This window comes from Gossypium hirsutum, chromosome D05 (genome assembly GCF_007990345.1).
Source record: "Gossypium hirsutum isolate 1008001.06 chromosome D05, Gossypium_hirsutum_v2.1, whole genome shotgun sequence".
NCBI lineage: Eukaryota > Viridiplantae > Streptophyta > Magnoliopsida > Malvales > Malvaceae > Gossypium > Gossypium hirsutum.
This window is the reverse complement of record NC_053441.1, coordinates 25,406,671-25,422,595: the sequence shown is the minus strand read 5'-3', so window position 1 is coordinate 25,422,595 and position 15,925 is coordinate 25,406,671. Positions and strand designations below refer to the sequence as shown.

Genomic DNA, 15,925 nt, shown 5'->3' with positions numbered 1-15,925 from the left:
TTCATTCATTCAATTTTAGAAAAATAACAATTTAGTCACTAACGTTATCGAAAAATAATAATTCAATCACCCACTAACATCTTCCGTTATAAACCTAATGGGACCGCTGATGTAGCCCGTTAACTAGCTAAGATGGCCAATTAACTAACCATGGTGGAAACTCAATTTAAGAACCAAACAAAACAATAAAAGAAGAAGAGAAGAAAAGAAGAAATGGAGATGCCGAAACAAGAGAGAGGCGAATCTGAATCAACAAAATGTCATTGTCATTGTTAGCTTTTCCTATTCCAACATAGCATTTGGCAGCAAGAGAGGTGAATTTTTAAGGAAACGTCACAACTAAAACTTGAGGGATTTACCAAAAAAAGCCAATTTTTTTATAAAATTACCGAAATAGGCCGGTTTTTTAATTATTTACCGAACTGGGCCATTTCCCCCAAAATCGCGCCACGTCGGAGCGATGTCAGGGGACGAGGCAGAAGGTCGCGTCCACGTCAGCGCGACCTGCTGACGTGAATGCGATGTGGACGCGCGCGTGAACAATGCCCAACGGTCAAAAAATTGACCGTTGCCCCCCCCAACGGTCAAATTTTTTTTTACTATATAAACCCCCCACCCCTTTTATTTTCACAAACAAATTCAATATCAATTTCTTTCAAAAATTCTCTCAATTCCTGTCAAAATTTCTCTCAATTCCCTTCAAAATTTCTATCAATTTCCTTCCAAAATTCTCTCAAACTCTCAAATTCCTTCCAAAATCCTCTCAATTTCCTTCAAAAAATCTCCAAATCCATATTAAATTTCTTTTTCCATTAAATTTTATTTTTTAAGAAAATTTTAAATTTTTTTATTTTTTTTAAATAATTTTAAAATTTTTAATATTTTCAAAAATGGCCGGATCATTGATTCGTCTTGATAGGAATCACATATCGGTGGAGCAAATGAACATGGTAAGTATTAAATTTTAATTTTAATTTTTTTAAGATATTTTTATTTATGTATTTTTAGATATTTATTAATATATTTTTTGTTATAAAAGGCTGAAGATCGGGTATTGGAATTCAATATTCGGAATATGCATGCTCCATCACCGTTAGTAGAGAACTACTTGCGGGAAGCGGGATTTTGGCACGTGGCGACGGTAGGCCGGGGATGCAAGTTGGAGCCGAAACTGATCAGTGCGTTGATCGAGAGGTGGAGACCTGAGACGCACACATTTCATCTTCCATGTGGAGAGTGCACTATCACTCTAGAAGATGTCCATTTGCATTTGGGATTGCCGGTGGATGGGCACCCAGTGACCAGGTCTGCCCAATCTAGCAATTGGGAGGCGGTGTGCTACGAGCTTTTGGGCGCCGTTCCGGATAAAATAGATGGAGGTAAGGTGGAGATGGGTTGGTTACGTGCCACCTTCCCCGGTCTGAATGAAAATTCAACCGAGATTGAAAGAATCCGATATGCTCGATCATACATTCTTCAAATAATTGGAGGCTATCTCATGGCCGACACATCACGGAGCCGTGTACATCTAAGGTGGCTACTAAAACTCGTTGATTTTAGAGCAGTCGGTGAATTTAGTTGGGGGTCTGCCGTCTTGGCAACATTATATCAGGAGATGTGCGGGGCGACCAAACCGAGGAGAGCAAAAATTGGAGGTTGCCTGTCACTACTGCAATCATGGGTACGGTTTCGCTTTCCATTTCAACGTCCTCGAGTGAACCACCCATATACATTCCCACTCGTAACGAAGTAAATTTTATATTACATTTTGAAATTGATATGTAGATTTTGTAAGACTAAAAGAATGCTAAAAATTTATTTAATTAGGTGGAACCATCCGGCAAGTTATCGTGGAATACCGACTGAACTTGAAGATATACGGCTTCTATTGGAGCAACGCTCGGAAGCAGAAGTAAGTATTATTGCAAATAGATATTTCCATACATTCGCTAGTGGATTGATATTTAGTATTTAGTATTATGTATATATGTAATATTTCTATCATGTTCATGTAGTTTCAATGGACACCATACGAGGATCCGGCAGTCCGGGCAGTAATCCCGGAAGAGTTTTTACAAAATCCGAACGCTTGGCACGTGAAAGTGGTGTTGATCAACTATGCAACCGTGGAGCCCCACCAGACAGACAGAGTCTTGCGACAGTTTGGATGTAGACAACCGATCCCTGCGGACCTTGAGGAGTTTGACGAGCACTACAAAATCGACCTTCGGCTATTAGGTACGGATTGGCCGTTGTACTGGTCAGTGTACACAGAAATGTGGGAAAATCGGAATGAATATCTACCTACTCGGGAACCAATCATCGTTCCCGAGTTACCGTGCGTTCCAGAATACATGCCATAGTTTAGGGCCCATGGGAAGCCGTATTTACTTACGCCGGAGGAGAGGCGGCGGCAAATACGTGTCGGAAGGGAAAGGCGCGGGCCTCAAAATCCAAGGGGACAAAACTACGAGGGCAGCCCCTCAACGAGGCCCAGACATTCACCCGGTTCATCATCAGCGACCATGCAATCACCGTCCCCAACGAGAGCACCAACGCAGTCACCTGGCGCAGCAATTCAACAGATGATACCCACGCATTCACCTTTCCCTATGATGCCAGGTATGTTTCCTAGCCCTTATATGTACCCTAACCCGTACATGTATCCTTTTCCGAATCCTATGGCAGGTTGGAGTCAAATGCCCGGATCAGCTCCATTTCCTGTAATGCCGAGCGGACCACCGATAACTAGGCCATCGGCGCAGGAGGGGTCGCAAGGGGGCCGTCGGGGAGCTCTCCTTTTTACCAATCGCCAGCAACGCATGGCTTTCAAACTCCGTCGCCGTTCATGATGCAAACACCTCCACATACACTATTCTTTGAAGGTGGATCATCGTCCCAAGTCCGACAACCAGATGCCGAATCGGAAGAACCAGAATCCCCACCGGAGGAACAACAACCGCCGCTGGAAGCTAGAGAAAGGAGGAATCCAGCGCGTAACCGTCGACGGCCGCCATGTGGAACTGAATCCCCTGGTCATAGACATTAATTACCGTATTAAAATTAATCATTTGATGTAATAAATTAGAAGTTTATGACGATGTAATACAAATAGAATTTTTTCCGAGTTATTTTGACATTATTTGATTAAAATCCCTAACCCTACTTAATTAAAAACCCTAATTTAATTAAATTAAAAACCCTAAACCCTACTTAATTAAAAACCCTAACCTAACCTAACCTAACCTAATTTAATTAAAAACCCTAACCTAATTTAATTAAATTAAAAACCCTAACCTAACCTAATTTAATTAAAAACCCTAACCTTATTTAATTAAATTAAAAACCCTAACCTAACCTAATTTAATTAAAAACCCTAACCTTATTTAATTAAATTAAAAGCCCTAACCTAATTTAATTAAAAACCCTAACCCTAACCTAATTTAATTAAATTAAAAACCCTAACCTTATTTAATTAAATTAAAAACCCTAAACCCTACTTAATTAAAAACCATAACCTAATTTAATTAAAAACCCTAACCCTAACCTAATTTTATTAAATTAAAAACCCTAACCTAACCTAATTTAATTAAAAACCCTAACCTAATTTAATTAAATTAAAAACCCTAACCTAACCTACTTAAATTTAAAACCCTAACCTTATTTAATTAAATTTAAAACCCTAACCTAACCTAATTTAATTAAAAACCCTAACCTTATTTAATTAAATTAAAAACCCTAACCTAATTTAATTAAAAACCCTAACCCTAACCTAATTTAATTAAATTAAAAACCCTAACCTTATTTAATTAAATTAAAAACCCTAAACCCTACTTAATTAAAAACCATAACCTAATTTAATTAAAAACCCTAACCCTAACCTAATTTTATTAAATTAAAAACCCTAACCTAACCTAATTTAATTAAAAACCCTAACCTAATTTAATTAAATTAAAAACCCTAACCTAACCTACTTAAATTTAAAACCCTAACCTTATTTAATTAAATTAAAAACCGTAACCCTACTTAATTAAAAACCCTAACCTAACCTAATTTAATTAAAAACCCTAACCTACTTAAATTAAAAACCCTAACCTTATTTAATTAAATTAAAAACCCTAACCCTACTTAATTAAAAACCCTAACCTAATTTAATTAAATTAAAAACCCTAACCTAATTTAATTAAATTAAAAACCCTAACCCTATTTAATTAAAAACCCTAATTAAATTGTAGTTTTACATAATGTTGGATTTCGTAAAATGTTTTGACTGGTACTAACATTTAAGAAATTGTAGTAATTTGATAATTTAACCAAAATTTAATACAATTATCAATACATAATTGAATAAAAGGTAATTTCTTCTATAATTACATTCAACTATTGCGATTAGGGCATGATCGACTTGTATGGCCTGGGTTCCTACACCATCCGCACAATTTCTGTTGACTGGTTGTTTCTCGGATATCCATATTGTTCCGTATTCTAGTGGAGAAAGGTCGACCCTTTGGCTTGCGATGCAATTCTCTATTCGGTAACAGCTTAAAAGGAGCAAGAGATACGAGCAGCCACTTACGTTCATCTGGGACCGGTGGGAAAACGTGTCTCCATACGTTGTACATGTTTTCTAATTTGTACACTTCGTCCACATAACTCAGCGGATCCAGACGGAGATTCTGACAGGCTGCAATAACATGAGCACATGGATAACGAAGTGCATCGAACTTCCCACAGTCACAGGTCCTGTTTCGCAAGTGTACATGATATTAGCCGCCAACAACGCCTTGGTGCGGTATGTCGAACTCCGTCACGCGAAACCATAAATTGTCTCGATCGTGACACACAGCGTGCATGATATTTGCCCTCGCCTTCGCCTTGTTAATTTCTTGAACTACCTTACTGCACCATACATGCCCACCCTGCATCTGGCCTGCATAAAAAGCTGCTCGCTTTGGAAATAGCGCCGCCAAACGGAAATATATCTCTCGCACAACCGCTGTTATCGGTAGATGGCGCGTTCCTTTAAGAACAGAATTTATGCATTCTGCCAGGTTCGACGTCATATGGCCATATCGTAGGCCTCCGTCGTATGCTTGTGCCCACTGTTCGAAACGTATGTTGCAAAGGTAGTCCGCCCCTTCTCTGTTTTGGGATTGCAAGATTGCCAACATCTCGTGGAAACGATCTTTATTCATTTCATATCCTACCAATATAAGAACATAGCGAATATTTTATACCCCTTCTACGAATAAAACTAATTCAATTTGACAAACGAAATAATACAGTTATACAGTAAATACCCATGTTGGTCACTTGTCGCCGTTCCGTCTTAGATGGATATTGCCTGTAGTAGTTCGAAGCAATGTGTCTCAGGCAATATCTATGGTGTGTACGCTGCCACAAGCTTCCCTCTCGATCAAATGCAGCTAGTATACCGGCGCCCCGATCTGAAATAACACAGATATCAAGTTGGGGGCACACATGCCTCCTTAACCTAGAGAGAAAGAAATCCCAGTCATCAGACGACTCCCCCGGTGTTATTGCATATGCAATTGGAAGAATTCTCCCACCGCCGTCCTGTGCCACTGCAACCAGTAACCGATAGTGTACCTACCGAACATGAAGGTACCGTCAATTTGTACCAACGGCTTGCAGTACGAAAATGCGTCTCGACATTGCTTAAAGGTCCAAAATAGGCGTTTGAACACTTGGCATCCACGTAGCAATCGGCCGTTGTAGTACGCATGTTCCGTTTGAAGGTCTGTGATGGCACCTAGGACGTATCTCTCTAGCACTTGACACCATTGCCATATTTCATTATAAGAGGTGTCCCACCCACTATGCATCTTCTCCAATGCCTTTTGCTTAGCTATCCAAGCCTTGCGGTAAGAGGGCGTGTACCCCATTTGGCTACGGATATTGGCAATTATCACCGGCACTGAAGTCCGAGGATCTGCTTTTATCGTGGGCAGTATCAAGCTAGCCAACATAGCTGAATCCATTTTCGGATGATCTTCTGAAACACCTGCATAGGGAGGGAGTACATTAAGTAATGCAACATTGGGAAATAAAAAAATTATTCATACACATTCAATACTATACCTGCAGCACATGTATGTGGACCTTTGTACTTTTTGATCTCCCACAACCCTGTCCTCTTTCTTAACGAGGCGGCGATTTTCCATGAACATGTGCCGTCTTGCACCGCACACTTCGCCTCAAACTTATCAGATTTTGATTTAACGACGTGGTAATTAACGCCGTTTTTGATGCTATGTTGTTTCAAAGCACCAATAAAACTATCCTTATTGGTAAACTAATTACCAACTTCAAGTTCACCAACATCTACTCCCGAACTTGTACGATCGCGCACCCGGTGTGGTAGATCTGGAAACTCTAACGCATCATCTGCTGATAGATCGACATTATGCATGTGGGCTGGAGGTGAATATGCTCTGAATCGTGGATTTTCTTCATCATCTGCACTCATATCACCATCTTCACCTTCTATTGGAATAGGCTCCGGTTCAGAAAATAATCTCACCTCTGCACCATCCGGCCCGGGCTCTCGAGGTGGATCCACATCGGACTCACCTTCTAACCCATAATCATCTGCAACGTACGACGTCCACTCACCGGTTGATGTCGTAGGTAGTACGTCATCCCTTCTTCTGGGCATTTGATAACGCCCCCAATTGGATGTAGATTGCCATCCAGTAGAACTTGATGCAGTTCTCCAGCTCGTATTTCCAGCGTCAACCGTCGAGCCACCGACGTACATGTCTCATCCACCGACAGAGTGTCTTGGGGGGATGTGCATTCGACACTGCTACCAAGCATGGGCTGTTCCGTATTTTGTAACACGCTAACCGAGTGTCGGCCAGGGGTCGTGTATACATCTCGAACACCGGACGAAAGTACATCATTTGGTGACGTAAATTGTACATATAACTCAATATAAGTTGCTCCGCTAGCAAGATGAGTCTGCACCATTGCCTCCAAGCTACGAGCACCTTTTATGTCGAACGAGTCATATGTCACTGGATCAACAGAAGAACAAAATCGATACGTCATTGACTGAACTTTCATTGGCGTGGTTCCGAAGATTTTACGCCTAATTCTTTTACGGAGTTCTGTCAAATCTATGTTTTGGCTAAATGACAGTCGCACCGTATTCTCCGACAAAAAAATAACACCATTCTCGGTGTGGCAAACCTCACCATCGTAGTAAATAACAGCACTAATACGTTCACTCATTTTGAAACTCTAAATTCCCTAACCCTAACCTAAAATGTTTCTGCTTTGAGTTATGCATTCTAAGAAAATTCTCTGCCTAATTTATAGCCTCAGCCCAAACTTGCTACTGTAGCGAAATCGCGTCCATGAGGGCGCGATTTGACACTATTTGCTCAGAAACGTCAAAAAAAATTATTTCCTACATGACCAACTGTAGCGAAATCGCGTCCACGAGGGCGCGATTTCACAATTTCTTCTCATATAGCATCCTGGTATCAGCGATTTTATACTATTTCCTCAGAAAACGTCAAAAAAAATTATTTCTCACATGACCACTGTAGCGAAATCGCGTCCACGAGGCCACTATTTCACAATTTCTTCTTAAATAGCATCCTAGTAGAAGCGATTTCCCACTATTTAACCAAAAACGTCAACTCGAAAAAAATTTTCCTGGACCCCTAACTCCTAAAAAGCTTACACCCTAAACCCTAAAAGCCATAAAACCTAGGCGTAAAAATTAGGGTCAAAATCGCGTTCCCGATACCGCGCTAAGTGACAGGAGGTCGCGTCCACGTCAGCGCGACCTGCTGACGTGGAAGGAAATCGCTCCCTTCAGAGCGCGATTTCCTTCCACGTCAGCAGGTCGCGTTGACGTGGACGCGACCTTCTGCCCCGTCCCCTGACATCGCTCCGATGTGGCGCGATTTTGGAGGAAATGGCCCAGTCCGGTAAATAATTAAAAAACCGACCTATTTCGGTAATTTTATAAAAAAATTGGCTTTTTTTGGTAAATCCCTCCTAAAACTTCCCTTTCTAAACCCAGGTAAACCCAACCTCCAAAGCTCCACTTATCACCAATGGCATATCATCATTACCTCCAAAGCCCATTAAACCCACTTTCAGATCCCTAGGATCTATCAACCCAAAACCTTATTCGGGTTTCTCAGATTTTTATTTTGTCTATAGAGGAGAAGCGATAGCCAAAGTTTCATCTACATCTGACAGTGGAGATGGTAGATGAGGGTATTTTGATTTCGAATTTTTTATGTGTTTCTAATATTTTAGGGAGCTTTCTCTTAAAGTAAAAGTCGGTAGATGAAAAGGTATAGAGATGGGTAACTTAATTGCAAAGCATTTAACCTTTGCAAGAGTTCGTAAATAGTCATATAGATGTGTAAATTTTCAACACGTTTTTTGTTTTTTCAAATTTTGCAGCAATAGCTTTGCTCTCGAATTCTTCCAAACAATCTCTTCTCACAACCTTCCTCCAACAACTCTGCCTTCCTCACGCTGCACCATCATCACTACTAGAGGCCACATGACCACACCCATTCGGTGTCCACCAAGGCACCAACCCACCACTGCCATTCGTCTGCCACCCCTTTTTGACGGTACTAAGATATCTCTGATGGATCTTAAATGTGTTTTGGCATTGGGGGGTTTTGGTTTCATCATTTTATTTATTTTGCTAATCCAGATTTGAGTCATAAAGATTGGGATTTAGAATTTTCTCTTCTTTCCTTCTGTTTTTTTCTTCTTATTATCTCTTCTTCTACTGCCTAGTTAGGGTTCTTAAATTGGGACTAATTAAATGACAGGTAGGATGCCAACATGACCAGTTAAATGACAGGTCAATTTTCCGTTACATCTTTAATGAAAAATAATTACTAGAACTGATTTGTTAATTAACTGTGTTAAAAGCTGAATAACTGTTTTATTATTGTTAATGTAATTTATCCTAATTTTTTATTTTTTATAAGCGTAGAGCCCATTTGTTTTTGTTTTTTTTTCGTTTTCTTTCCTTTCTTTTTTTAGTTTTTTTTCTTCCCTCTCCAACTCAAATGTTCTATCAACGCTCTAAAACCAAAAGCCAAACCCAGAATCTGGCTAACTCCGGTGTCGGGTCGCCGCGCCGGTCGTCATTTCCGATGGCTAGAGGAGCCCAAACTTCATCTCCAAGTTCGTTTTCTCATGCTCTTTCCGAATCTATCTTCCGTTTCTTCAAAATCATCACCGATTGTCTTGATCTAAAACCAAAGTTGTAGCCTACCTTTCTCCGATCTCCCTCCCCCATCGTCGGATCAGCTTTTGTTTTCTGTACGTTGTTTATCTACTCTTAAGCTTCAATTTCACCGTTGAGATCTGCGAATGGAGCACCAAAGCCTCATCAGGCTTTTCCTCTCCACTATCCAAATTCATGGATTTGGGGGTTTGTTGTTGACGTTTGGGTTTTGTTTTCAGTGGTTTGGGGTTTCTGGTTCGTGGGGTATTAGTGGGTTGAAGATGAGAGTTGAATGTTGAAGATGATAGTTCATAGGTGAGACGAAGATGGTGATGAAGGAACAGGGGGAAAAAAAGAAAGGAAAAGATAAGAAACGTAATGATGTCATCACAATTCATAACATTTTTAAGATTGGTAACGGCACAGTAATCAAAATGTTTATAAATTACTTATATAGTTTACCTAAAAGTAAAGAAGACAATAATCTGAGACATTTCCTTTCCAAAGGCCTTCGGCCAAACATCCGGACATTCGCTCACAAGAGCTTCTTTCTTTTGTTTTCTTCTATTTTTTTTTCTTTTGCTGCTTTTACATTCTTTTTCAATTTTCTCTACATTTGGCTTTAAAGCCTATCAAACCCAAATTTTCCTATTTTTCTACAACTTTCCTACACTGGAACCCTAGAAATATTACAAGCCAAATTTAGAAGGAACAAGAGCAAGAGAATTAGGAGGGGGCTAGAGTTGGCTATATTTTACATACACTCCTTTCAAGGACGAATTGCTTGAAAATAAACGATTTCGGAAACGATTGAACCACGAAACCTTCATCTCACCAGAGCCGGTGCATTGCCCCTCGCCTTCCTCCCCACTACTAAACAGAGTTTGGTCCGAACAGTCTAGTGATGCCCCACATGCTAAATTATACGCCTGACATGCTGAATGGCATACTCGTAGCCTGTTGTCCCCATCATTATCGCATTTTTGGATCGATATCTGGTCATATATGATCGGTGTTTAGAGTCAAGCTCGTGAGGAAAATAAGAGCCATGAACCAAAAGCAAAATAACTATGAAGATGAATAAAACGATAGGGATGGGATGTTTTACCCAGCAGGCCAGTCGCTTGGCAGCTGATTCACAGTAGCTGCTTCCAAAGAGATTAGTAAACAACTTCTGAGCAACACTTGGGAATAGACGGTAGTAATTCGGCATGATGACAACTTCTTCAAGCTGTTGCAATATACTTGCCTCACTGGGTGCACAGTGTTGCCCAGACAACTCTCTCTCCAACTCATTTTTGCATACAGAAAGACTAGAGAGGAGAGTGGAGCTGTTCTGGCATGTGTATCCCGCATAGTCAGAGCAGCGGAACTCGCAAACTCCATTGTCACAGACACCACCATGAAGACTACATTGTTCATCGCAAACGGCTGCATATGAAATTCAAAGCAAAAAGGTAAAGAGTGGGGGCAGGGGGGAAATGGTATTAACCGCCTGTATTTATCCTGACATAAGTAGGAGGATTACATATTTCGCATCATGAAATGGTATCAAAAATGACATGAGAACCTTAGGAGGTGTCTATGAATATATAAGCATATTGAAACAGCCCTCTTCAATTCTTTTTCTTTGAAAAGGAAGGGAATATATCTTTTATTTGTGTGCTTAACTATTTGATAAAAGTGCTCTAAAAAGGCCTGTGCAAAAATGACAAAAAGATCAAACCTCTCAAATTTTTCTTCACAAAAAATGAAACTTACAGAATAACAGCTAAATAAACACATTACCAGTGGAACAGTCAATGCCAGTATAACCATTTTCACATCCACAAACCCCATTTGACAGACACATCCCATGCCCATTACAATTGCTAGGGCAATATCCTGTATAACAGAAGAGGACAAAGAAAAATAACATCAGTTTATTGAAAAGGATTAGCTCAGAACAGATTTAGCATACCATGAGTTATTTTGTACATAGCTAAACAATGGAATAGAGAAGGATCCTGGCGCTCACTTTTACTACAATCATGACGATGAAACCCAGGAAAGCAGCGACATTTTCCGCTGACACAATCACCATTAAAATTACAAGAATTGGGACATTGCCCGGACACTGGAACCGGACCAGCACTACAGAGTTCATGGTAAGCAGGACAAATTAGTTCACCTGCAGATAAAAAACATCGAAAGAAATTGTCAAAACATATAGATATATCTTATTAACTAAAAAGTAAATAGATTGAAATTACCATTAAAACCAGGGAACTGAACTGGTCCACCAGCTTTGGCACACACTTTCCAGATACCATCCACAGCAACCTAATCAAACAATTATAAACAAAAGGATGAAGAAGTGTATGTGAGAATGAGCTTAAAGTTCAACCTGCAAATTATTCTGTCAGTTTCAACATTTACGATATAAACAAAAGGTATTATTTCAGTCAACCAGGCCATGATCAACAAGTTTAATTCTGACATTGCAGTAAATCAGCATTGTCCAAGTAGCTTATTCTAAAAGATAAGATTACAGCCCACACCGATCATAACTCACAAGCTTTGAAGCTGCTTTTCTAAAAAATTACAAAAGCACAAAGCTTGACTTTACAAACACCAACCCATACCTCTAATGAGTAATTTACACATCTGTGCTGATAACAACCATTTCCTTGGGTCATAGAACCACGGACAAAACCTGTACGAACTAAGGATGAGGCCATGCACCTAATAATCACATCAAAACAAAAACTTCATCAACCATTCCTAAGGTAATATGAAAATTTTAAACCAATTCCTAGTAAAGTTTTTAAGGTTGAAACTCAAAACTCACCTGGAGTTACTCCCTCTCACTTCGCCTAACATTCTATCCGGGGCCCTTGCACTATTACTATCCGTACAAGATCCATCAGAGTAAGCCACAAAGAATGTGCAATAATCAGCCAATGAGGACTGACCACCTGGAAAAGTAAAAAACATAAGTACATAGACCTCACAAGGACCAAACTAAAAGTTCAATGACGTTGATAAGCATAAAATGATTGCATTACATGCCCATATCTTGAAACCTGTTCAAATATGAATTACAAAAGAGGGAGCAGGTCACAAAAGAGGGCCTCAAAAACAAAAAGCAGACAGATAAAAGAACACAAACAAGAACATACCCTTGTTAGCCTGAGGAAAGTACCGAGTCCATTGAGGTAGGTCCCTGTTATAACTTACAATAGGACAGTAACCTTCTGCTTCCCTGTTATACGTACAACCGGACAAATTGGTTGTGTTGCAATGATATGCTCCCTTCCAGAGATTGCAAGGAGAAGTCAGAAAATCAGTTCCTTGGTTGTAACCCCAATCAAGATGATCTGCCATGCTATAGTTAGCTTGATACCATCCACTATCCTCCAACAAAGCCAGTGTCATTTTTGAAACTACTGATTTTGTATCCACGGATCCCGTCATTATCTCATTCATCAAAAGCCTTTTCTCCCAATGAGATCCTGCAGCCAAGTCATCACTCAAACATTAATGACCAAACTGCTTGCTGCATCTTCCGTTAGGAATCATATAGTGCAATGTACGCTAGTTTTGAGAAAGGTTCCATGTGTTAAAAAAAAAATCCATAAGCAACATCTCAATAGAGAGGAGAGAGACAAATAACAGACAGAACTGAATACCTGATGTCCCACGTCCTCCACCATCTTCTAGCTCTAAGCCAGTAAAATTTTCTGAGAATGCCTGTCAATTAAACTGCCATAAACTATTTGTTCGATTTTCTCATCGTTTCAATAATCTAAAACCACAAAACTCGACACAAAAAAAATGTCAACAATACCCCATAATGATGCCGCGAGTGCATAACAACACGTGGGAGCACCACACGTTTAACCATCCTCCCAAGCCTTTCATCTATAATATGTTCAGTAACCTGCAGAATGCACACAGAGATAACCGAACAGTACTTATGCAAATTGCTTTGATGCCTCAAGGACATATTCATAGTAAACACCATGCAATTACCTTACTATGCCTCCTTTTTCTCTCATCCCTAAAGTGCGTAAAAGCATGCGGATCAAAGCCAAGAACATGCATAACCTGGATAAGAACAATATTTAGGACACTAAATTTCCTTCTATGCTTTTCTAAATTCATAAAATAACATCACCACACCTCGTGGATAAGAGTAGCTGAAAGTAAAGTCTCTGCTTCTGCAGTTAAATGCCGAGGAGCAACATTCACATGTCCTACAAAAACATTGCCTTTGGTTTTAGACTTCTACTTCACAAGACAGCAACATATTCCACACTTTAGAGATGTGCCAACTAGAAATTACCAGCAATTGCACGGCCCCACTGGTCACGTTCACATGCTACTGCCCATGCCAAAGTGTTGCCAGTGGTAGGTCGTGTAGTCACAAGAAGGACCAAGTCTGCATCAGCAACACCCTCTGCAAGAAAAGTTGGATAAAGATAACAGTTACAAAACAATGAACCTAAAATGAAAGTGCTCTTAGAGGCCACATTCAAGATATAAATGGAACCAAACCACAGTGACAGAACTGAATGAGATACCTTCAACATATTGACGAGGAAGCTGTACACCTCCATCTTGTCCACATGCAGAATATCCACTCAATCTCAAATTCCCTTTCACAGACTCTACAGCCAAGGTTCTCTTGAACCAGTCAGCTGTCTGCCCTAGAGCCTTCATTATATTTCTTTCAAAAGTTAGCATTGGCTTCATCATAATTCAAATGAATACAAATTTCTTTTGTAGTTTATCTGTAGTATGTATAGGGTAAAACCTTGTGAAGACGATGACGTTTGTCTTGCCCAGATAAATCATTCAAAGTGCAATTATACCAACAGTCACCATAAATCGGAGGATCACCATGAGGATTGCAGGAGCGTGTACCAAGAGATGAACTCACAGGAGGCTCCCCAAGCTGATAAATAAAAATATATACAAAAATGAAAACAAAACAAGCATAGAGAGCAAACACCAAGGGTGCACATTAGGTTCACAATCATGACCAGAACTACGATGTTACCAAGTTTACCAACGAAACAAAAGCACCCACCTTCACAATGTCACCAACTTTTCGACAATCTCTATCCGGTGAGAGGCCAACGGCATCATAATTTAAATATATTCTTATAGGTTGCTTAGCCTCCTTTGGATGCTCAAGCACCTCAGAAATCTCAAGCAAGGACCTTCCTTTGTGAAGAACATTATTTGAGGTACTGGAGTGGACATAAAATTGAGGGGTAACTGAATAAACCTTACGACCTGGTCGTCTCCTCTGTTCAATTATCTGGTCATGAATACATGAATGTGAGACAATGTTTTCACCAATTCCTCTCTCTGGGCCTTCCCATTGTGGATGATGCCCCTGAAATTTCGAAGTAGCTGCTCCAAACCATAACAATATCAATAAAACCTGCAATAGACGCCAGAAAAAACTTGGGTTTCAGTGTGAAGTAGACAAACAAATTAAATACAAAGCCAACAGAGACTATGTACGCAACAATGAAATAATGAAACCAAGCTAAGAGTGACTAATACCGGCACAAAAAAGATATTTTTGTAAATTATGAATTCAAATCCAGCTAATTTGAAACGACAAAATTCCAACTTCAAACAATTAATAAAATTTAAAAGCTTTATATACATAATCCTGGATAATTTTCAAATTCCAATAATGAATTAAACTAGAAGTTCACAGTTTTGTTCAATTAGTAAACCCTAGTGAACAGTTACCAAAAAGGAAAGATCCCGGAAAAGTTTTAAAAATGGAAGTAAAATAAATATAAATAAAACTAAAAAGTAACCAAATTAATTCCATCTTTATACGAAGAGAAAACCAAGCAAAATGATTTGATTTTGTTTAAGAAAAATATTAGACAGAAAAAATGGGAAATATCTGATCTTTTTCCCACTAATTATCTCAGTAACGGCAAGAGCTCTGCACCATTTTGATTTCTACCAGAAAACCCATGGATTCAATTTTTTTCAAGAAAAAGAAAATGAGAAAATTTACAGTGAAATCGAAGGTTTACCTCGAATATAACGACAGCAAATCGAAGCTTAAAATCAAATCTTGTTACCATGATTGAACCAAAGCTGATTATATCCTCTCCAAGAAATGTCGGAAAAAGTAAAGCATTAACTCTTGTAATTCCATTCAAAACTCCCTCGACTCTCCAGCCGGCATTAAAATCCAGCAAAACTGCTCTTTACTCCACATTTGAACCCACAAAATGCAAACCCAAAAATGACTCCAAAATTTGCAGAGCTTCTTTGATTTGATGAAAGCCCAAGCAAATCAAAAATTAAAAAAAAAGGAGGGAAATAAAATGGAACTATAACTTTCAACTTGGTTTTTTTTTTCTCTAATAAAAAATATTCTCTCGAGGTGAACTAACACTGCTAAATATTCTAAAGCTTCCCCCTTTCTTTGTTTCTGGGTTTCTTTTTGGGTGTGCAGAGATATGAGGAACAGTGACAATGAAGTAAGAAAAGAAAGATATGGAGAGAGAGAGAAAGAGAGAGGACCTAACAGAAAGAAACTGAGAAAGAAAAATCAAGAGAATAGTAAGAGTGGGAGAGTTCACCATAATTTTATAATTTTTTATAGCTTTTTCTTTTTGCCTCTCCTTTTTTCTACCGTAGGAGTATTTTCAGTTATTAAGA

The 15,925-nt window shown here is 39.3% G+C and overlaps 1 protein-coding gene across 1 annotated transcript; it reads right to left on the bottom strand.

Annotated features, from left to right (window-relative positions):
* Positions 1–9,707: 9,707 nt before the first annotated feature.
* Positions 9,708–15,844, bottom strand: LOC107904944 (uncharacterized). Its single transcript, XM_016831488.2, has 17 exons — positions 15,292–15,844; positions 14,313–14,672; positions 14,037–14,177; positions 13,804–13,936; positions 13,566–13,679; positions 13,403–13,476; positions 13,253–13,327; positions 13,068–13,160; positions 12,910–12,970; positions 12,400–12,732; positions 12,069–12,195; positions 11,863–11,962; positions 11,491–11,560; positions 11,256–11,408; positions 11,027–11,122; positions 10,347–10,669; positions 9,708–10,233 (listed from the first exon to the last, which is right to left on the bottom strand). The coding sequence occupies exons 1-17, from the start codon at positions 15,340–15,342 to the stop codon at positions 9,976–9,978; spliced, it is 2,562 nt and encodes an 853-aa protein (XP_016686977.1). The 5' UTR covers positions 15,343–15,844; the 3' UTR covers positions 9,708–9,975.
* Between the last annotated feature and the right edge of the window lie 81 nt (positions 15,845–15,925).

What these genes read in the sequence shown, in the direction of transcription:
- LOC107904944 (XM_016831488.2), bottom strand. Translation starts at nt 15,342, where the DNA reads ATGGTAACAAGATTTGATTTTAAGCTTCGATTTGCTGTCGTTATATTC. An exon ending in ACTCGCGGCATCATTATGGG is followed by an intron (nt 12,971 to 13,067) that starts GTATTGTTGACA and finishes TTTAATTGACAG; the next exon opens with GCATTCTCAGAAAATTTTAC. An exon ending in CTTTCCTCAGGCTAACAAGG is followed by an intron (nt 12,196 to 12,399) that starts GTATGTTCTTGT and finishes TTACTTTTCCAG; the next exon opens with GTGGTCAGTCCTCATTGGCT.